Source organism: Lepidochelys kempii, chromosome 10 (assembly GCF_965140285.1).
Source record: "Lepidochelys kempii isolate rLepKem1 chromosome 10, rLepKem1.hap1, whole genome shotgun sequence".
NCBI classification, from domain to species: Eukaryota; Metazoa; Chordata; order Testudines; family Cheloniidae; genus Lepidochelys; species Lepidochelys kempii.
The window spans coordinates 6,627,928-6,651,597 of NC_136389.1; the positions used below are offsets into that span (position 1 = coordinate 6,627,928).

The window sequence follows — 23,670 nt, forward strand, 5'->3', positions numbered from 1 at the left end:
CTGAGCTGCAAATGAAAACAGGAAAAGTAACATTTAACAAAGGTGAGGCAAGAGGTTGTCCCAACGCCGTGTGATGGAGTTACATGCATTGCACAATAGTTGGTAAGGAGGTATGGTGCCTTTCATGCATAGGTCACAGGTTCAAATCAGTAGTGACCAGGAATGTATCCTGATGGCTGACCAGTAGCCTATATAAAGTGCGTTGATTCCTGCCCACATCATAGTGAATGAGGTGTCCACATCACAGAAAAACACCCCCACTAAGAGCCTAAGCAGCGAGGTCAAGATGGAGGAGACTCTGGATTATCAGCCCCTCTCTTATCCCTTGGAGAGGTTGCCTCCAACTAATGGCCAATACATATTGGTTAAAAGAAAAGGAGGATTTGTGGCACCTTAGAGACTAACCAATTTATGTGAGCATAAGCTTTTGTGAGCTACAGCTCATCCGATGAATTGAGTTGTAGCTCACGAAAGCTTATGCTCAAATAAATTGGTTAGTCTCTAAGGTGCCACAAGTCCTCCTTTTCTTTTTGCGAATACAGACTAACACGGCTGTTACTCTGAAACCTGCATATTGGTTGAGAATAGTGAGGGGGAACCCTGTATTGCTTGAGCCTGTTTGAAGGCTAAAGCGTCTCTGGAAAAGGTGCAGAGAGCATCTGCATTAAAACTCCCCTTCGTCTCCACGCCGGGCCCCATATTGTTAGGGGAGAAGGAAATTGTTGGCTTCTTGTGAAATTCTTTAATACGTTTTTTAAAATACATATTTTGCCAGCCTTTCCAGCTATCCGTAGTTTGTACAGAGCAGCAGCTCTGATGCCCTCTAATGCTAAAAGGACAAACCTATCAGCTGGGTTCCTGCAGGCTGCATGCAGTGTGGTTTTTCAGAAGAGCTGAGTAGATGACCCCCAGAGTCACTGGCCTCTTGGGGGGGCGGGGGGGAGAGAGCATTTCACAATGATAGTCTAGCTTGCAAAGTCATCAGTGTTTATGTACCATGCAGTGTGTTGTGGTATGGGAGGGGTGTCAATTTACCTCTGACTTCAGTGGCAACAGAGTAGGGTGACCAGATGTCCCGATTTTATAGGGACAGTCCCGATTTGGGGGGCTTTTTCTTATATATGAACCTATTACCCCCCACCCCCTGTCCTGATTTTTTACACTTGCTATCTCGTCACCCTACAACAGAGGTAGGACAATGCCGGGCACTTCTAAACATCCCACCTTTAACCTTGCTTTGTAGAACTACATGCTACATACAATTGAATCTTTTTGGCATGTGACGCTAAACCTTTTGCATTTTCATGGCCTTTGAATATTCAGCAGCAGCTTTAAGATGAACCCTACACATGAGCACCCCTCCAAACCTGGACTGGGGTGTACAGAATCTGGATCCACGTTTTGCATCTTTCCTCTACCTGCAGCAACTAGCCTAGGCTAACGGCTAAAACACTGGAATGGGAGCCAGAGACCAGGGATTCTGTTTCTGTCTCTGCCACCGACCAGTTGTGTGACTGGACAAGTCACTTCATCACTCTGTTTCCTCTCTCGCACTCTGTCATGTCTATTTAAATTGCAATCTCTTCAGCATGGGGAGAGTCTCTCTGTGTGTGTCTGTACAGCACCTAGCACGATGGGGCCCTAATCTGTAGGCCACCCTGTAATACAGATTGTAATACCTCTAATTGAAAAGTGAGAGATGAGCCAGAACTGGACTGCCTGATCCAGCCCTCCCAGCCCTTAGGGAAGTACTGATCTTTGACTTGCGTCCATCTTCCATTGAAAAGGGAAGATGGACCCAAGATAACTGCAGAAGATAACGTTGCTTCGTGTGCCACTGTACAGCTCATCACACTTAGAAGCTGCGAGCTTGCTTCTGAAGCTGTGAAAGTGATGAGAAAGCTTCTCCTAAATGTGTTGTTTCAGAGTAACAGCCGTGTTAGTCTGTATTCGCAAAAAGAAAAGGAGTACTTGTGGCACCTTAGAGACTAACCAATTTATTAGAGCATAAGCTTTCGTGAGCTCCAGCTTATAGCTCACGAAAGCTCACGAAAGCTTATGCTCACGAAAGCTTATGCTCTAATAAATTGGTTAGTCTCTAAGGTGCCACAAGTCCTCCTTTTCTTTTTCCTAAATGTGTGGAGCTCATCATAACACCTGTGTCTATCTGTGTCCTGCTCGAAGGGCTCACATAACCTGTTTTCTCCTTCTCCCCACAGGTATGCGAATACTCGTTACCCTGCTGTTAGATACTCTGCCTATGTTAGGCAACGTCCTTCTCTTGTGCTTCTTTGTCTTTTTCATCTTTGGGATTGTCGGCGTGCAGCTCTGGGCAGGGCTGCTCAGAAACAGATGTTTCCTAGACAGCAACTTTGCAATGTAAGTACAGCAGAAAACTCACTGTCTTGTCTTTTCTCTCTCCCACTCCAGCTATCGGGGAAACGTTTCTATGTATCTAGCTAGCAGGGTTAGCATAAGTTGTGGGTTCCATACAAATATCTCCTCCTTCACACTGCCCCAGGCAGGAAAAGGAAGGTTGCCCCATTAGGAATAGGTGTGGCCAGCAGAACTGAATTGAACTGGTCCATTTGTTGAGTTCTCCTCCCAGGATTTAGCCCAACGTGTGTCTTCCTCAGCTGCTGTAAACTGGCGTTGTCACTGAAGTCAACTAGAGCAGGGCAACATTTTTTCAACAAATAGATTTTTCTTTTCCCCATTGAAAATGCATTTTTCATTGCTCTGAAACTATTTGCAAAACTTGGGTTGAATTCAACCAATAGTTTTGCCGAGGAGCAAAATGTTGGGGTTTTTTGGTGGTTGTTGTGTTGTTGTTTTTTTTTTTCAAAAAAACCCTCAACGTTTTGTTTTGACCATTTGTAAATGTCTCATTTTGACTCTTATGGTTCACAATGGCGTTTCGAATTCAAATTTGGCCATTTAAAAAAAAAGAAGGTGGAAGAGACCCCAAAATAGCCACATAGAAGTGAAAAAGTCAAAACAAAATTCGTAGAGCTGTCTGAAACCTTTCAGTTGACTCAAAATGAATAAAAAACCCATTCAATTTCTGTCTGAGTTGACACAAAATATTTTGATCCATTAGCAGTGACTTTTGGTTGAGTTTTTTTTATTTTGATGAAAAAATTGGTTCTGGTTCAAATCAAACTGGAGTTTTGCCCTTGATTTTTCAGATTGGTCCCAAACAATGTCAATATGAGCGCTATCAATAGCAGCATTGCTAACTTCAAGCACTGAAAAATCAAGAGATTGGCCTAAAATCATGAGATTTAAAATAATAAGTATACATTTGGGATTTTTCTTTTTTTAATATTTGCCTTCTGGTTTCTGCACCTTTAGAGTTCACGTTTCCAAGCTTTTTTTTTTTTTACAACCACAGGAGACAGGCTCTTACATTTTATTTTAATGAAAGCTGAGCTTCATCACTCCAGGAGCTGAGGATTTAAGATAAACATCAAATCTTGTGAGACTCCAGAGTTGGCAACACTGCAACAGCAAATGCAGAAATGTCAGGGTGTGTGTGTGTGTGTGTGTGTTCCGAAACATGTGTTGCAGCCGTTTATTCCTGGTGGGAAGTGCTGGTTACCCTGCTAGGCTGTCTGACTCTGAATCACATAGGGCCGTTTCCCCTTTAAAGCGTGTGATGACGATGTGTGCTCTGTTTCTTTAAAACTCCGTCAGGAATCCAGCCAGGAGGGGCTGGACCCAGAAAGATCTAGGTAGCAGTGAAGCAGGGGGAGAGAGGCATAGTAGTTTGAAGGATAAAACTATTCTCCTTTTTCTTTCATCTAGCTCATTGTTCAGTGCTAGATGAAAGCTACTCCTGAGATCCTTCACCTTTGTCACATGACAATGTCATCTATAGCATTGCAGGTTCCTTCCGCCGCTCTGGTTCCCCAAGTTCCTTTCCTGATCGGTGCAACTAAACTTTAGCCTGAAGCGTCTAGGGTGCTTGTTCGATGTCCTGATTGCTTCTAGGATGCTAACATTTGTTCTGGTGGGTTGTCTTCACGAATACCCCAAACACAAATTAAAGAAACCCCGTCAATTCCTTAACGTGACAATTGCAGGTATCATTCCCAATATGTGACACATTCCTCCTCGACTCCTGCCAGGAGTTGTGCTGCTCGTAGGGCGTTTTCCCTAGATGGGCAATAAGGCCTCGGTTTTGTCCTGTGTCCTGGATGACACAATAATTTCCGTCGTCTGAATGAACCCATTCTTTGGACAGATACGTTGACTACGAAACACAAAGTAGTAAACTCCACTAATTTTTAGCCCTCTCTCCCCCAGAATGAGTAAACCCTTGTGCTCCATGAGGAAAGAGGGGGGGAGGGGAAATGCCGATTGTTGGGAGAGGGCCTCCCAAAACAAACCTCTGCGTTGCCCAAAAACACGAAAGCTGGAGGTGATTCCAATCAGGCCTCCATCACGTATTATCGTATTTTACTGAAGGGCTCAGGAGATGCTTTAATGAGCATGCTCGCGCACCCCCTGATGAGGATCTGCTCAGGCACTGATCGCATTCAGTGTAGTTTTTGGAGAATGCCCTGGTGGAACCCTATGAATAGACCAAAATCAGACCCTGCTCTCTTGACAGAGAGAGTGCAAAAGCTCTCTGGAAAATGAACATTTTCTGCGCTGTACCAGTAGGTCTGTTATAGGATGTGTTTGCAAATACACATTTCACGCGCTGTAAAAAGTGGGCGCCGTGCACTGTAGTTCAAGGAGGATGAGGCTGGCAGCCAGCAGCCTGAGCGCTCTCATCTCAGTTTTGGCATTGACAGTGTAGATTTGGGGTAGGTCACTTAGCTGTTCTGTGCCTCCCTTTGCCGGTCTGTAAAATGAGGATAATGTTCTGCAAAGCTCCCTTACAGGCACGCAGTTCGTCGGTGCTTGTACGATGCTATGAACATGTAGAGTGTCATTTTAGAGGGCAGTAGAGAGAGCAGGGGCACCGGAACAGCTATGCCCTTCCACTTTTTCTGGCCATACGGGCGAGCGACGGGAGTAGCTGGGGGAGAGGTGTGAGCAGGGGGTGGGAGGAAAGAGGCAGCGTGGGAGCAAGGTCTTGCCACCCCTTGTGACTAAGAAGCCCTGGAGAATCTTAGGGTGGAAGAGGCCAGTCTGACACTAGGCTCAGTCACAGAATGGCAGTGGAGAGAAACACATCTGCAGACCCTTTAACAAAGGGAAGAGAGCTGGATGTTGGGGGATCAGATCTTCCTGGGCGGATCGAAATCTCTCACTGTAAATGGACTGAACTTTGATCTAAGGCTTTTTTCCCCCTCTTGGTGCAGCAACAGGTCAGGGGGAAAAGCGAGAGCTTGAATGCCATCGAAATCCATGTTGTCTTAGAGCTGGGATAGCTGGTGTTTTAATGCAAGTAGCTGTCTCCTATTCAAAGGAGGAAAACACTGATGAGAAACCAGGAAGGCCTAGAAAGCAGGGGAAAACCTGGCTGGGCTGGGGAAGACACATCGAGAGAACTGTTAGGAAAAAGTAAAAAATCGGGGAGTGGGGAATAGAGAGTTGGAACCCCTAGGAGAACAAAACTGCGTTGCTAAGACGAGTAAATGGAGTAGCAGCGATTATAAAGGGAGCTCGGGATATATAAGTGCCATATCTGAGAGCCAGGATCTCCCCCCGACACTCAGGTCACTGTCACTGCTCCTCTTGTAAGTGGTGCATATCTTGAAATAGGGCTCTACAAATGCAGTTGCTTGTTTCCAAAGCTATTCAGCATATCAACGGGAAAACTCCAAGCCTCTAGAACTAGGCCGGAACCAACCTCCCTGAAGTGTGGGTTTGTTCCGGATCTGGATTTGAATCTGAGCGTTATGGATTGAGCCCATATTCATTTCATGTATGTCCTAACACCCGCCTTACCAGTCACACCAACCGGGATCCAGACTGAATACATGAAGATTTCTGGAAACTCCCAGATGACTATGAACTGTGGTTTGGATTCATAACGAAAATCCTGTAGAACAATCTCACTTCCGAGAACGCTAAAGATCGACGTTAACCACCCAGGAGCGAGGAAGTGCCTGAGTTCAGCCTGCATGTGCAGCTTTAACTCTGTCCCCTGATGTGTATGGATTATGACATCCCTCCCTCCCCCCCCATTACTTCATCATATCCTATTTGTGACGACGTAGTATTTGCAGCATGTGTTGCATCTTATCCAGTGTGCAGAGACCGTCCCTCAGTTCTGATGCAGGAGTCCTGAGGCCGATCTCACTCTGATTCGTAACTGCCTTGTTGCGTGATCTAGGACAAGTCACTTTACGTCTCTGGGCCTCTGTTTATTATGTAAAACAGTCCCTGCAATATTTATTCAACTGGCCAGCGATGCTGAGAGACATGATGCTATGAAGCACTTTTAGAACCTCAGATAAAAACTTCTATGCACGTTCAGATCTCTCTGTAGCTATCCGCTGCCCTCTGAGTCCAAGATGTCACTTTCCCCCTCCTACGTCTTATTGCTCTGATACCGCTGACCCAGAGTTCTCTAGCCAGTGCCAATCAAAGACCGCGCAGCGTACTTCGGGACTTTCCATCAGTCATAAGTTAATCACACAGTTGTCATTTAAAAGCTCACGAGGCTGTGTTAACATGGGGCTCTGAGAGGTTGCATTTCAATTTTATGGTGGGCAAGCACAGTGTGAGCGCAGTGTTTTGGGTGCCTGGAGCAGAGCGCCATCATTGACATAGGCGGGTCTCTCTAATCTCTTTGACCGGTTTGTGTCCCCGTAGTCAAAATTATGATTTTGAGGGGAGGGGGGGTTGCTGCAAAGTGGAGCCTTTAAAAATTAACCACACGGGGATCACTTGCTAAGTACAAAAACTAACCAGCACAGAGGAACAGGCTGTTACATAACGTCCATTAGCCGCATCAAAGGCACTGCAGGATTTTCTAATCAAGGGCTCAATCCTTATCATTAAGAGCTAAATTGGGTTCCCTGTCCTAAGCCTGAGCCACCGGCCTTGGCGCCGAGAGAGGGAGTCCTGGGATCCAGGCATGGCAGCACTTCTGTGGCTGCTACTGCAGCCCACACTTTTCCTGCACACCTGGTCTACCGGGGATAGTAGCAGGTGGATCCAAGTTGCTGTGGATCAACTTTTCCATGTCTGCCACCTAAAAATCCAGTTTCTCGGGGATGTACAGGGAGTTGCCAGCAGCTGGGCTTCAGAAGGATTAGGGGGGTGCAAATGCTCTGGATTTGATTCTGCTCTTAGTTACACTGGAGTAGTAGTGAAATACCGTGCACCTGTTCCATTGCATCAGGGGCCCTCTGCAGCCCTGAAGGAAGGAGCGGGGCTCGTATATTTCCCCTTATGTCCAAATGTTGCAACAGAACTCCCACTTTGACTCTTGTTCCCTATGGAGTGAGTGATCACTCCTAAAACTGCATTTGTTTGGTTCAAATAGCCCCACTCAGCACCACCACCACCCTGGCCTCTGCCTACAAACCACCCCAAAGCTTGGCCCCAAACTGGGAGTGAATAATTGCTCAGGCTTGATCAAAATTTGTACTATATCGTCTGTCTTTTTCATCCCCCTGAGTCTGCGCTTCTGGGTGCCAGCAAAATGTTCACAGAGGCAAGCGCAGTGAAATCCCACAGGAAGGGATGTTTCTGGGCGATTTATGACTTGACTGCAAATCTCAGAAGAAAGCTTGTTCTTCCAAGAATCCAGTGCAGCTTTTCAGTCTCAAAGAATCCAATCCAGCGCCTGCTAAGATTCATGGCAGCACCCATGTTGACTTCAGTGGGAGCATGGTCAAGACCAAGAGTTCTGAAATCATCTTCTGGATTTTTGAGAGCGTAGCTGAGTGGAATAGAACCCCCAAACCAGGGTTGGCCAGCCTGAGCCTGAGAAGGAGCCAGAATTTACAAATGGACATTGCCAAAGAGCAACAGTAATACATCAGCAGCCTCCTATCAGCTGCCCCGCCCCGTTCCCGGCGCCTCCTGCCCACCAGCAGCCCCACCGATCAGTGTCTCCCCCTCCCTCCCCGCACCTCCTGATCAGCTGTTTCGTGGCGTGCAGGAGGCTCTGGAGGGGAGGAGTGAGGACATGGCAGGCTCAGGGGAGGGGGCGGGAAGGGGTGGTGGCAGGGCAGGGCCTGGCCTGTGGCAGAGCAAGGGGTTGAGCAGTGAGCACCCCCTGGCACACTGGAAAGTTGGCACCTGTCGCTCCAGCCCCGGAGTCGGTGCCTGTACAAGGAGCCACATCTTAACTTCTGAAGAGCCACATGTGGCTCAGGAGCCCCAGGTTGGCCACCCCTGCCCCAAACCTTTTGAGGTTTGCCCTGCTAGACAGAGAACCAATCCCCGTTGAAATATTCATTGTGGTCACCCTGCTGATAGAATAATTGTCCCCTCGGGCATCCTTAAAGGCTCTTGGAGGGCTAGATTCTGCTCTCATTTTTACAGACACAACCCCATGTATTTCAGCACGGCCCCAATAACTTCAGTGCCATCCGTGCAACTGTGGTAGATGTTGATGTAAGTGCAGTATTCAATGCCACCCCCCTGAAGAGCAGAAAGAAATGTGGTGGCTCAGATGGGCTTGTGACTGAGGAAATTCCAACATCATTGACGTAAACAGGACTGGATGGGTGTAACTGAGGGGAGAATTCAGCCCATTTGCTTTAGTGCCCAGGTAGGTTCTTCCCCCCCCCCCCTTGCTGCTGTGCTTCAGAGTCTGAACTAGATGCGTCTGGCCCTCAGTCATGCCTTTCAGCTTCAGGGAGAGCAGTCAAAAGGAAGAAAAAACCCTTATGCAACGGACATAGATTCAAAACTAAGCCATGGCTTTAAACAGAGGCGAAGAGAATAGAAGTCTGTACTGAAATGGGAATGAGATTGTGGTAATTTAGTGTCGCTTGCAAAACATTCCCTAAATGTGTCCCTAAAGCCCATTGCTGTTCTCCTCTGCCTAAGACAATGGTTGCTAGACCTTTGGCATGCCCCGTTGGGCAGAAGGAGACACCGCAGCTTTCCTCTCACTCTGGACCTGCTGCTGGAGGCCAAGACAAAAGAGGCGGGCATGAACTTTTCCCATTCCATTTATCTGCCAGAGGGGGACAACAGTCCAGAATAAGAGACAGGGGCAGGTGGTGCTTGGGTAGTGGGCAAAGGCTAGAATCCTGGTTCTGATTTCCCGAGCACCCCTGTAAATTGGGAGTGACTCCCATGCAATCACAGAGCCTGATTCTCTGCAGCCGTCATTACACCAGTGTGATGTAAAATGCTACCCGATGAGCATGATGGTGTTTTAAACCCTCTTTGCTCTGGTGTTAATGACTATACAAGGGGCAGGGAAGAATCAGACCCATGACGTTTAACTGAAGTAACCAGTGTAAGTGAGATCTGCCTCTGGCCCTTTGACTACAGTTTCTAGTTAATTTCCTCTCTTTGAGGTCGTCATTGCCAGAAGATGTCTGGACAGTTTGACATTTTACACCAAACTTCAGAGATGACCATACGTAGGAGGCCACGGTCAGAGGTTCTTACACAGATCAGACTTCCAGGGACTGCAGGGACTTTTTTCCTGAGGAGAAGAATAAAAATAGCATGGGGGACAAAGGTGTATCTTGAACACCAGCTCCATGGTGATCTCCCCACTCCCAAATGAGGGTGCTCCCATGGTCCAGAGATCCATGTGGTGGGAGGAAGCTGAGCAGAGGGGACCTTCCTCTGAGGTGTCATTCCCACGGTTTCTTGTGTGGCGTGTCTGATCTGACATCACTTGAGATTGGCACCCGAAATGAAGGACTCTGCGTGTGTGTGTGTCAGCAACAAGTTCAACCCAGCAGCCTATCCAGATGCTTGGCCCTGCCAGCCACCAATCCAGAATTAACCTTTAACTCTAGAAAGAAAAAGAATCCAGGTCACCTCTGGCTTGCCCAGGCTGCTGGCGGGCTGTTCCTTGCATGCCGCTATTTGTAAGAGCATTTTTCTCCTCCTCAGAGCCTTTGAAGAAATTCGGTGAAAGAGCTGTGACGTGTCGTATGTATCTCACGCTGCCGGACAGATAAAACACGAGTACTGTGGTCTTAATTAACTCCGGAGCCGCTCCACGCTGCCCCGCCTTTGGCTGCCTGGTTTTTTTAAAGCGTTGAGGAAGTAGGTATAGGCCATTGCAGACAGCTCTGTGGGTTTGTATGAAAGGGGCTTGTGAGTGTAGCTTAATTGGTCCTTCTGGCTTTCCTTAAGTCAGTGGATTTGTCAGTCTGATTTCCCATGGAGAGCAATTTGCTCTTGAAGGGCCCAATCCCATGAAGTGCTGAGTGCTCTGAACTCCCCCTGGCTTCATGGGACATCCAGGGCACTCAGCATCTGGCAGGAGCATGCTCATCGTGAGCTCCAAAGCCTGTAGATGAAGCTAAACTACTGTCTTCCTTCCTGGAGGGTAGTTCCTCTGAGTCAGCACTGAGGCACGCTTGCAAGGCAGTGGGTAAGGAGTTTGGACAGTCACCGCCTGCGTTAGAACTGGACGGAGTTGTTAATGCTGCATCTCCACTAGACAGCCAACATTCAACTGCAGCAAGCACGACAAACGGACAGGCCAGCTGGCAGAGAAAGAGGTGCTAATTCACTCTTCCTTTCCGGTTAATTTGTCCTCTTAGCACAGGGGTCTAGTGATGCGTGGATTCACAGCCATTAGCAAATTATGCAAAGGACGTCTATTTGCAAATAACAATATAACCGGCTGGCCTGTCCCCCTGAACAAGGTAGGCGGTTTCAGATGAGTAGCTTCCGTTTGGTTCGTGGATCTCACCGGCTCTTTACCTTTGGATGATGGTTTTGCTTTGCATTTTTTTACCCATTTGGATTTGCTGACAGGCCACTCAGTACAACTGGACACCAACACCAAAAAAGGATCTTAATTTTGCTACATTCCTGTCATGTCATGGGATTTTTTTCTTATTGCAACTACAGTAACTAGAGAGCAGCCGTTGTTCAGTGAACAGCTACAGTGCCAGCTTTTGTAGTGGGTTGGGAAGGGGGGGAAAGTGGAGTCTCAATTTTGTGGCCTCCCTAGCACCATGGACCCAAAGGAGCAGCACTGGTTACTCAGAGCTTTTGATGCCCATTGGCAGGGTTTGGCCCTCTGTGGAAGATATTCATTTTTTTAAAAAGTGATTTTTAGTGCAGGTGCAAAATTGAGCGAACTAGAGGCAGAAAAAGAACAGGTCTGCCCATTGGCAGGGTTTGGCCCTCTGTGGAGGATATTCATTTTTTTAAAAAGTGATTTTTAGTGCAGGTGCAAAATTGAGCGAACTAGAGGCAGAAAAAGAACAGGTCTGCCCATGTAAGAATGAAGCCAAACTTCCCTCCAAACCTCACACGCGAACCTTTTCCCAGATTCAAAAATCATTAGTTAAGCAGGCTTCCCCCAGAAGTCTCCCGCCAATGCACTGACCAGATCTGACCCTACCTCTCTTGTTAGATCACCGGCCAAGGTGATACAGCTGCAGACAACATTTATCCTCTAGCAGAAATGTCTGGCATGGTGCCCATCTCTCTTCCCTCCCCACGCTTTTGTTTCACTAGCCACATTTGCCCTCCTTCTTCCCAGTTTTAATGTACAGGGGGGAGTGTGTCAAGTCAAGAGGTTAAACATAACCCAGGAGGGAGAGAGGGTGCAATGGAAAAGGTTGATTTGGGAAGACAAACATGTATTAACTGACTTGCAGCTGGGAGGACAGATAGCTATAAACTCATGTGTGCCCTAGAGCATTGCACTGTGTCTGATTACACTGGACAGGGATGGACAGTTTTCATAATAGCCAGGGTGGAAGATTAGGGGGATTGATATCACACGCAGGCATCGGTCACACCTGCCTGGATCACTTTTGAATCCTTTGTCCATGCTCTGTGATTATGGCATGTGTCTCCGTCCGCACATTTAAACATGAAACAACCGCCAGCAAGTGGGCTTTGGCATCCATCAGCTGCTAATTGTCCAATCATCAATCCAGCTGGTCTCTCCCCCTTTGAAAATCCAGCTCTGCTCTGGATGGAATCCTAATTATAATTACCCATGAGAGATGGAGCCCTGACCCGCCCCCGCAGCCATTAGCAACCAGTGTGCTCCTGGTTCCAGAGTTGGGGCCACTGAAGGTAATGAGCTTCTGCTTAGTTTGACATCTGTCTGGTTCATTACAATGCTTCATCTACTGCACCCCAGCCTGGGCTGCTTCAAAGGGCATGTCATCCGAAATGCCGCGAATGGATCAGAACAGATTTTGGCCAAAATTGCTTTTTTTTTTTTTTAACTGGTGCCCAGAGAGGGCAAGTGCCTTGTTCCAAGCTCACACTGGGAGTCTGCAGCAGAACTGGCAACTGAACCCAAATCTTCCAGGTCCCCGGCCAACGCCTAACCCACAAGACCATCCTCCTTCTCATTGTGACTCTCCCTGACGCAATACACACGCCTGTGTACTGAGCTCACCTGCCAGGATCCAAGACACAGGTTTCCAACTCCCCTTCACTCTGGGGGATTTTTTGTTTCTCCTCCGCTTAGTAGTCTTAACTCCAGAGGAGGACACACGAGGAGTCTGAAGTGTAACACGCTGCCTGGACCTCAAGCAGCCTGTCCCTCGCTGGGTGGAACGACCTTGCTTAGCCCAAGCCACTTCCGTTCTGTTTGCTGCCATATTCTTGTCAACAAACCCAGGAGCTGGAGCACGTGGGGTTAAAATGCCCTTTCCTTCCCCTGGTTAAGACCAAAGGCTGCTGTAATTCCAGGAAAACTCTGGATAACCAGGCCTGCAAGGTGAGAAAGCACCCCGAGGGACAGAAACGCCTTTCCTGGCGACGTGGGAACACTTACATTTTCCTTACAGGTTCGAAGGCCTTTGCAGTACTCGCCCTGTAACTGAACTCAGGAGACCCAGGTAACAGGGATGAGCTCGTTAACTACCGAGGAAAACTAGGCAGTTGCTAGGAGTCCCCATGGTTTGTTAGTATCGGAGGCGGTGCTAGCCCATTGGGGGCCCAAAGCAGGAATATTTTGAGGGCCCCCCTACACACAACACATAATAGACAGCAAATAGGGGGACCCATTGAGCTGCTCGGGACCCTAAGCAATTGCTTAGTCTGCTTATGCCTTGCACCGGCTCTGATTACGGTTGCACTTTCTAACACCGTCAAGCAGCTGAGAGTATCTTCCAGCAGCCCCAGTACTTAAGGAACCCAAAGTGAGACCAGGGGGATAAAGTCTCTTTATTAGATATATAGCAAGCTGGCTCCTATGGACTCTGACCCTGAGTGTGTCTGCATCATGTGAGAGACCCCTTCCAATAGGAGGCGCTCTGGTGATTGCACAGGACTAATTTTAAAGAGACGTTACCAGCCTGTACTACAGTTACCTTGCTGCAAAGTCAGCCAGCGCACAGCACGATGCAAAGGAAGAAAGGTTTGGTCGGTGCTCTTTGGGGTGTTGGCTCTGTGTTAGCCATGACCGGTGACACAAACCACAGGTTTCTGAGTCTCATTCGCAAGTCCCCGGCGCTCAAAACGGCATGTTGCTGTCTCCCTTGGAAGGCTGAGGGTGCTGAGTCAATGCTAGTGGGTTTCAGACATGTGGCTCTGTGGCATTTATGGTCTTTCATACCTATGGGCTGGACGAGGAAAAGCTGTCACCTCCAGCTGAGCAGCTGAGCCCTGGCCCTTTAAATCACTGAGGAGCCCTGGGGGCTCCCGGCTACCACTGCTACCCCGGGGCTCTGGGGTCTGGCAGAGCTTTAAAGGGCCTGGGGCTCCACTGTGGTAGCAGCTGCCAGAGCCCTGAGCCCTGCTGCCCGAGCCCAGGGCTTCAGCAGCAGGGCTCCGGCAGGGATTTAAAGGGCCGGGGCAGTAGCGGCGGCTGGAGCTCTGGGGCTCTTTAAATCCCCGCCAGAGCCCCACCACCACTACCCCGGGGCTTGGGCAGCAGGCTCAGGCCGGGATTTAAAGGGCCCGGGGGTGGGTAGCAGCGGCTGGAGCTCCGGGACCCTTTAAATCCCCGCCGCAGCCCCGCCGCCGCTACCCCAGGGCTTTAAATTGCCCTCTCAGAAAGCCAGTCCTGGTACGGCGCACCAGCTCTTACCGGTACGCCGTAGCGGGGCGTACCGGCTTACTTTCACCTCTGATGACAGTCTTCCTCTCCCTGGTTATTTTGTAGCCTAGCGGGCTGCTGAAAAATCAAACTGCCTGAGAAGGCCACGTTGAAGGGATAATTAGCACAGGATCTAACGCACCCACGTGGCTTCCACCCACACACAACCTCCAGCATACCCGGGGTGCATGCCTATGCCTATTGTTCCTCTGCAGCCCAACTGCAGACAGTGGGGATGTCTGCTGATTATGTTCCAAGCAAACTTTCTTCTGGTTTGTGGGGTTCTGGTTTCTTTACTCCCCCTTCTCTCCCCCGCCCCCCCCCAAATCCTTCAGCTACCTCCATGCGCTCCTGCTCTCTCTCCCCTGAAAACCTCCACACACTTATACACGTGTGTCTCAGCACATTTTAATCCTTCACAAGAATCTCCCTCTCTTGGTGTGACGTTGCAGCATTCGATCGCATAACAAGGACAGTAGGAATACAGCACGGACTTTTCTTCAGCCTGTTTTTGGATGGAAATTTCCCTCGGAACGAAAGAGGCTTGTGGGTGGGCAGGAGGAATTCAGGCAGGCTGGGAAGATGCACTGTTTTAATGTGCCGTCTCTGTCTCTTCGATTCAAGATGCAGATGCTCTGTATAGTGTGGCACGGCCCATGGGTCGGAAATGGGGCCCAGTGCGAGGCCCTGAAACAGGGCACGGAGAGCTCGCCTTGGCCTTGGCAAATGAGGAGTAAATAGCAATCCCTATTCACTCCTCTCTCCAGTGAAGGGGCCATAAAACCAACTGCTTCAAGAACAGGAAGGGAAAGACTGAGATGGGGGAAGACTGATATCTGACCCTGGGGATGATGGCTAGACCCCTCCCCTGAGCCAAGGAACAGGGTTTTATCTGATGGATGGGGCCTGAGACGGAAGGAGAGAGAGATCCTCAGCTGATGTGAGTTGTCCTAGCGCCATTGTGGAGCTGTTCTAAGGTTCTCCCTGGGAAAAAAGGGATCTGAACGGCTGAGCTTGTGTGTTTGCTATTTCTCCACGGAAAAGGCGAATTATACAGGTCGAAGAAAAACCAGAGTTTTGTACTGAATTGTTTCACCAGCATTCAGGCCCTGTAAATCTCTACCAAATGCAATAGGCAGCTGGATTTTCAGCGGTGCTGAGCCCCTTTACCCCCGTTTGATGTTGCATCTGCTTGTGCCATCCTGAAGCAAATCATATAAGGGAGAGATCCCTGCCCCCAAGCTTCTGTCTAATTCCAGGCCCTAGATTCCATATAAATAAGATGTCATTTATTTCCCCTGGGCCACTTCAGCTCAGAGAAGCAGACTCCAGTTTTTTATTGCGGTATTGGTAGCAATTTCCCAGCTTGGTTTACTGATGCTTCTCTCAAAAATGCCTGCTTGGATGAATAAAATAAACTGCACAGGAGCCATTGGTTTCGCTGGGACTTTCCAGGTGCTTGGTTCTTGCATTTTAACTGCTAAACTGCACAGTCTCCGACAAGATTATGGCTGGTGCAGGCTCAGAGATTTGGTCAATGGATAGCCCTGTCTTGAAGCAGTGTTTTAATTGCAGAGATGAATGCTAGGGGCACATCTCCCCTACACACCTCTTCTAAACTGGACCTTAGAGCTAACTGCTTAATAGCGGAGCCTCAGTTTCCACACCTGTACAATGGGGATAACGCTACTGTCTGCCTGTGTAAAGAACTTTGAGAACTACTGAGGAAAAGTGCCAGAGAAGAGCTAGCTATTTTTGTTATTTTATAACAGAAAAATCTATTCTTTCTCCACTCCCTCCCCCAGATAATCTCTTGTAGTTCGCATTATTGCTTGCTTAGCTAATGGCTCCACGAGGCTCCTGAAATCTGGAATCATGAGGAGATAGAGCTGTCCGTTGCGGTTCTGTTCCTCTAGTTGCATTATGCTCGTTACCTCAGGCCTACATCTCAGAATCTTCGCTGTGACTTCCCCTGCACTTTGGGATTCCATAAAGTAAATCTACCCAGAGCTGCTGAAAACCTCACAGACGTGTTCTCCGTTGTCCTCTGGTCTGATTTTGTTATTCAAGATGTTCCCACCAGTCCTCCCTTTCCACACCCCAAGGTCGGTCTGGCTGGCAAGGACTTTAGTGCTGGAGGTGGCAGATGGACGGGCCTTACTCACAGAGCTAACAGGGTTGTGGAAGGAGCCAAAGGCAGACTTTCCAAGCAACAATGGCAGCAGTTGAGCAGAAAAATCATAGAATCCCATATAGAGCAGAGTGAACTGTGGGTGGCTGGGTGGGCAATGACGTGTAACTAGCTCAGTTCACCATTAAATAGCAAATTATCCATTTGACTCACTCCATTTCCCGATCCATGGAGCTGATTGGATGTTTGTTTAAGAAGTGTTTCAATTACCAAGGGGGCAGAGGAGACAAACTTCACAGTGAATGATGTTCAGAGCAAATCCTACGATCCGCGCTGCCCTATGAAGTTTGTGCCATCCCTGGAACACAGTTACTGAGTGCCCTAACTTTTTAGAAGGACTTAGGTGAAGGCTTAAAACGATAGGTTAAAAGTAAAGCAGTATGTCCGTGTTTACAGGATTTAATTAAATTCTCATGAGCGAGTACCTAGACGTTCCCTATGCACTTCACTGAAACAAGGACCCAGCCCCTGCCCTGAAAAGTTAAGTCTAAGTTCTGTTGAGCCCTGTTCCTTTTTTCTTTATCTATTGATTGGTTTTATTCAATCTGTTACATTGCACCGTAGGTGTGCGTGGTGCTGTACGGAGCAAATTGCATGTCTGCAGTAGCACTTTTCACGCTAAACTTTTTTATCCCACTGCGGTGTTTACCAGTGGTAAAGTATCTGTGCTTGGCCTACACTAGCATGTCAACATTACTGGTACTAGTGGATCCGCACAGGCGCTAGACAAATAGTGTGAGAAGTCCAAGCCTCTGACACTCGCTTGCTTTGCCCCAGAAATTACAGGTGTAAGTAAAGATTAGTGAAAAGGCACACACCGGCCGTGCAGCAATTAAAGCTCCCAGTTATCTTAGCCTTCCAGAACCATAAACTGAATCCCAGACTAATTAAATCAGATTGGAGATAAGCACACAGCTCTCGGTAATGTGCTTTTGGGTTTGTTTTTTTTTTAATTGTGCAACAACAGAAAGAGTTTGAGATGGCTGATTCGCTCCTTGTTAATGCTCGGCGTGCTCTTCCCAGGGACATGCCTGGAGATGGATTTATTGAAAAGCCAAATTGCTTTTAATTGGAAATTGGGTTTGTCTGAAGTTTGTTCTGTGCACCAAGAGGGGAGTTGCTTTTAGTGAGGCAAACTTGACACTTTCAGCAAGAAAGAGGACTCCAGAGGAACCACAGAATGGCTGCTCTTGGCCATGCTTCTCTCTAGAGTTTGCTAATTAGTTAATTTCTGCTGCAGGCCACTTCTGGAGGTGGACCCATGCCATGAAGTTTGGAGCCAGGGATTTGTTTCGGACCTGTTGCTAGCTGATACCTATTAAAAATTGATACTGCAGGAAACAAATGAGTGATGTTATGGGACTGCAATAACTGCACCTGCAGGGAAAGTGGTGGTGATCTGTCAGCATGTGGCATTGTTGGGGCTTTGTATTGTGCTGTGGCAGCAGTACGGGATGCCGTTGCACCATAGTGCAGCAACAAAATAACTTGGCTACGTTGACATGGAGATGTGATGAACTAATGGACTGGCCCAACTTCCTGACCTGGCAATGTTGGGCTTGTGACACACCGACATGGCATCACAGTGGGGTGGCAACCATTAACAGCAGAATGCGGAATAAAACTGAAGTTAACTAGCAGGCCTTACGGTAGAGCCAACCTAATCACATTTGTGACGCTGTTGGGGACAAAGAACACGGCCAGTCCTAGATATTGTGGGGCCCTATGTTGCACCTGTAACTGGGTTCTCTTACCTGCATGTACCCACATCTTGCCTCCTGCCCACCTGCGAAACCCCTTAGCCTTTGGCAAACCCCTCACACACTTAATTATGAGACCACTGGAGCCACACCTCAGGAAGGCATGCAGTGAAGAACAGAAGCAGACTTTTGTAGGCAGAGAATGGGGAAGGACCAGGAATTGCATCTCTGCTGTGGCTTCCTGGTGCCAGAGCTGGATGGGGCAAAATGACCAGGAATCGGAGATGGTGCTGTGGGGGGTGGGTCAGGTGAGGGGAGTGGAAGCCCTGGAAGAGCAGTCTGGACAGTCTCATAGGCCTCCGACTTCCTCTGACAGGTCAGCGCCATTGAGCTCCTCCACAATTCTCAGGGCCTTCTTTCTGAGGTGGAAGCAGGTGGCCCTGGCGAAATCATGTTGGTCTGTGGTCCGTAAGAAACGAAGGAAAGCCAGCTGAGGTTTCCCCACAGGGAAGGATGGGGAGAGACACATTGTTTGGTGTTCCTCTTGGTTCCTTCCTTGCTTGCTTGCTCCCCTCAGAGCTGCTGTGCTGCAGGAGAACAGTCGTTACCTCAAGAGACAGTTGCAATGGTCAGGTTGACAAACGGGCATCTTCCAGGGCCTTCACGGGAGGACAGCCCACTCCTTCTCCAGGGGTATGTCTTCTTAGACCCTTCAAAGCACAGCTGTGGAGGTGGGAGGAGCCCAGCGCCTGATCTGCCATGTTTGACCGTCTCTGTTCCAGAGGGACCCAGGGGTGACCTAGCAGGGGGGCTGTGCGATGGGAATGAGGAGCTTTGGCAGAGCTGAGGGAGAGGGGGGACCCAGGGCGTATGGCTACAGGCTGAGATTGAGGGGCATCAGCAGAGCCCGGGGGGTTGCAGGTCTGAGTTTAGGGACATCGATCAAGCTCTGTGGGTGGGAAGAGGCCAGGACTGGGGGCTGCCTGTTGGGTTGAGGTGTGTGGGGGACAGCAGGAAGCTACAGCCACTCTCCTTGCTACGCCTGACTGCAGCCTGCATTGTTAATCTTTCCATTTCAACAACTGATTCAAACACAGCGTTTCAACTTATTTTAAAAAGAAAGCAGCATCAACAAGTGGGCAGCAGAGCTGGATCCCTTCCACGGCCAGCAATTATCAGAGAGCAGCAAGGATTAAATATTTCATTAAAGCCAAGCTGCCGTGGGCAAGCTTTTCAGGTGATAACTTGCCGTGGTATGCAAGGCAATCCCCCTGCTTCTTGCCCAGGCCTGACCTGCTGAATAGCACCTGGGAACATTTCACTGTTGAGCCTGAAAGGGAAAAGTGCGAGGGCTTCTGTAACAAAAGGAGGTGATGCGGGAAAGGGGGATCCTGTGTGTGCAAGAGTTCAAGCAGCCGAGCGTTAGGGAACGTTCTGTTCCCTCCTGCAGCCAGAGATAGGGTGGTGGCGCGGCTGGAGACCTGAGGTGGAGAGAACCTCTGGCGCTGGTTCCAGCTCTTTAAAAACGTTATCTCCCAAGCTGTAGACTAATGAGTCTGGTTCAGAGACGAGGTCCAGGCCTGCCAAGTGGGAGACGGACACCGGGTTGCTGCTTAATTGAGGCAAAGGACGGTGCTTCAGGGAAGCTAGTTCTAGTCTCAACAAGCCCTCTGAGTGAACAGGAGAGAGCACCTAAGCCGTCGCCTCTCTCTGTGGGGCCTGCGGCCTCTTCCCTCACAGGAGGTGCGCAAGTGGGGGTCACTCCTGCTGAACGCTGCGCTGGTTCCCAGGTGGGGACCCACCAATTTGGGAGGGGGATGAGAGGGTTGTTACAACGCCGGCAGGCATTTCGCCGCGTGAGCAGCCTTGTCCGTGGCGGCTCACCTCCACACCTGCTGTGCTGCGAAGGGTCTCCACGCCAGCCCTGCATAAGCCAGTGCAGAGAGCAATGATGGGGCAAGCCCAGGGCAGGGACCACAGGTTCTGTATGGATATGGATGCAGCAAGCTGCAGGCCTCCCCCCTGCAGCTGCTATTCCTACCCATAGCTCAGAGTGGTCCTGTCAGGAGAGCTGTGCTGCGGCCCCATAGCCTGGCCCCGGGTGTGGGAGTTGGAATTCAACTCTCCAAGCTACTAGAATTCAGAGTTTTGGCCCGTCCAGCTTCTATGCTTGGACTCAATTCCATCAGACTCTGGGGCGGTTCCCTGGCTGGCTGAGTCTGTGGTCCCTAGACTGCTGGTGAGTGAGGAGCTGAAGGCACGTCTACCCACTGGCTAAAACAATGGCCAAACGGTGGGATTATGGCATTTGTAGGAGTGCTTTTCAGGGTCAGGACATCACACCATTTACATGCAGCTTTTTCATGTCTCTAAGAAGGTAAATAAACAGATCATCAAGCATTCATCCTCCTTTGATGTTTGCCAGCTAGCGTGATAATTCCACTGCCCTCCCTGTTTGCAGACTCCAGCCTGGCTGGTTACCATAATGCCACTGATCCTGGGTCATGGCAACACTCTTTCTCTCTGCCAATGAATAAGTATAATCAGGGTGACTCTGAGCACCTTCTGGCCCTGAGGATACTCCAAGGAATGGAACCATGGGGTGGGCAGGGAATGTGTGATAGCCCAGTAGCTGGTTGGTAGTTTGGATAAAAAGTGGAGGCAGCTATTGCAATGCTGGAGGTGGAGTGGAGTATGGAGGGGGCAGGAACAAACCCAGCTGGGGCAGGGAAGTGACTTAAGTTCTGATCTAGGAACAGTGCCGCTGGTTTAGGGCTTGATCCAGCTCCCCTGGAAGCGAATGATATAACTCCCTCGAGCTTCAATGGGCGTTGTATTAGGCTCGTTGAATAGGCCTACACTCAACATAGTACATACACACATTAGCCCGGTTAGTGGCCAAAGCTCTTCCTCGATCCCAGTGTTTTCCTGTGTTCTTATGGATCACAGAACATAAGCTTCCTCTCCAACTTAGTTGTCTGTAGGGTTGCAGAACCTCCCTGCCCCTGCTCTGAGTTGCCTCTGCCCAAGAGGGAAATTCCAAGTCTTTTTACATTTCTTGGCTGCCGCAACTAATAGGACCCACCTGGTCTGGCAGTGAGGGAGAATCAGCAGATTTAACTACATCTCTTTGCAGGATCCCAGAACTGACACTCTGTAAGAGGCCGTTGCTGAGGGAGAGCTGTACACTGTTTAATCCCTGTTATCCTACATCTTTCTCAGTTAATTACTGACTTCTGCACTTTAATAAGCACGAAAGCGTTTGAAAGATGAGGGCTGGATGAAAGGCACTAGGCCAGGAGGGCATAACTGTTTCCTAACCTCAAACTTTGAGCATTAAATTCAGACTTTTGGGGAGATTTTGCAGTCCATTGGGACAGTCACTAAAATCTGAGCATCCATCAGGGCAGCCAGTGAATAGAACAGAGAATGAACAGGAAGACAGCTCCAAAGAAGACCATTGTGGAGACCTGGTTATTGTCTGGGTTCATAGAAAGGAGGAGTTAAGAAATCTGGATGTAATTGATGACCAGTGTCTCTAATTCCAAAGAAAAACTCTGTGTCTGTGGGCGGTTGGGCACGGAGTGGCTGAGATAGAAATCTCAGGCTTTTCAGTTTCCTATTGTAAGCAAGACTTGAGGCCCTGCCCACTCCTCAGGTCTTCAGAGCAGACCCTTAGAGTTCTCCATCTGTTAGTCATCTATATTTGCCAGTGGACTCCTACTGTGATCCAATATTAAAAGGCAGACTGTCAGTGTGCAAAGTCCGATGCACTATGGGTATCTAAAAAAATCCAGTCATAAAAAACTAGGGATGGAGAAGACTTACTAGGTCTTCTAGTTCACCCACACTTCTGGAGTACGTTCTCCAGTGCTTTGGCCATTCTGCCTTTAAACGCTGCAGGCAATAAGAATTTGAGCCTTTCCCCAGAGAGATGATTCCGGGATCAATTAGCCCTCCGTCTCAGGAATGCTGTTTGTCATCTTGTCCCCCTGATGCTACTCCTGATGATGTCTGTGGCAAGGGTCCCACTGATTTCAGTAGGAGCAGGAATGAGCCTATACACATTTGAGAATTTGGAAATGCTTGTAAGCATTTTGTGGGTTTGGGGGAGGGGGGTTCATTCTTTCCTCCATCATTATGGTGTTGTTGTCCTGGTCTGTCAGTCGGTTTCTGCTATTCCAAGAAATGACTCAGCCCTAGACACTTTTTTGCATCGTCTGGAGTTAGAGAGTACGTCCACACTGCAGTGTAAGCCCAGGGTTCAAACTTAGGCTCAAGCCAAACCCTGCTTTCATCTACACACAAATCGTGTTAAACCAGGGCTTGGTCCCAGGATCCCATGGGGAGGATCCAAGCCTGAATCAAGCCAGGACCCTGGGTTCAAGCCGTATTGCTTTGCAATGTTGATGCAACCCCATTGAACTGGCACTCTGGGAGTCTGCCAAAAGTATCCCACAATCCTATGGGCCGACTTTCTTTGTTCTCTGGAAAGTCAATTTGGTGAACAGTCAAGTTTAGCCATATTGCACGGTGGACAAAGGGCTAGAGCGGCCACATTTTGGGAGGGCGCTAGGAAGTCTGGAATATGAGTGGTTGGACTCGGGCCCGCAGAATGCAGTGTAGACACAGGTTGGGACCCAGGATTCAACAATTCCTAACCTGGGCTTACAAATATGTGTAGACACTCAAGCCCTAGGTTAACAGGGTCTACTAACTAGAGTCCTACTAGCCCTAGGCTTACACTCCCTTTCCTCACTGTATTCGCTACAGTCCCAAGACCGCTGATTTAGAATAACACTCTTAACTCCTGTCCACTCAGATTTTTTTTTTTAGGTGAGGTTCTGCCACTCTTTCCCTGTGATCCATCCATACCTTGTTTTAACCCACTTCGGGAGTCTGAGGAGAAAAGCAATTCTAAATCCCGTGTCAAAATCAGCATCTCCCAGGCCACAGCATCTCCTTCTGATGAAACAAATGATGGTATAAGACACTGACTCTCTCTCTCATCTGCTTTTTTCCCGTTAGGACATATAACTTTACTTTACGGCAGCTGTATTACCAGCCGGAAGGAGAGGAGAATCCATTCATCTGCTCATCCCATCGGGATAACGGCATGCAGAAATGCTCCAATATCCCAAACAGGAAGGAGTACAGGGTGGAGTGCACCTTGAGCATGGACTCCTACAACCAAAATTTGTATAACCCAGATTTCAGCAACAGGAGCGCTTGCATAAACTGGAACCAATATTACAACGTATGCAAGGCAGGGGATGTAAACCCGCACAATGGAGCTATTAATTTTGATAACATTGGCTATGCCTGGATAGCTATTTTTCAGGTAGGATTTTGCAAGTGCTTGCTTTGTCTTGTTTTTTCCCATGTTGCTTGAAGGGGTTTTGACAGATGTTAGTTGAAAAAGGAATCTGCCTGCAATAGAATGAAACTGGTAAATAGATGGGACGTGTCAGGTAAATGAACCAAAGAATAAACTCCGTGCTGTTTGGAGAGAGGCAAACAATGACATTTTTCAACACATTTTAGAAAAGAGAGTGAAGATTTCTGATAGTAGAAGGGTTTTTCCTCTAGCAGACAGAGGCATAACAAGGTTGAGTGGCTGCAAACTGAAACTCAATAAATTCAGGCTA

The 23,670-nt window shown here is 48.7% G+C and overlaps 1 protein-coding gene across 5 annotated transcripts in view; it reads left to right on the forward strand.

The window, feature by feature from the left end:
- The first annotated feature begins 2,268 nt into the window (after nucleotides 1-2,268).
- Nucleotides 2,269-23,670, forward strand: part of CACNA1H (calcium voltage-gated channel subunit alpha1 H) — a 178,812-nt gene continuing 157,410 nt past the window's right edge. For 4 of the 5 annotated variants that reach the window (XM_078854517.1, XM_078854519.1, XM_078854518.1 and 1 more), the window contains exon 1: nucleotides 23,081-23,363. In XM_078854517.1, coding sequence (XP_078710643.1) covers nucleotides 23,139-23,363 — 225 coding nt within the window. In that variant the 5' untranslated portion in view covers nucleotides 23,081-23,138. Of the gene's footprint in view, nucleotides 2,380-23,080; nucleotides 23,364-23,670 lie in introns of those variants that run through there. The other variant, XM_073361778.2, reaches the window with a different exon arrangement.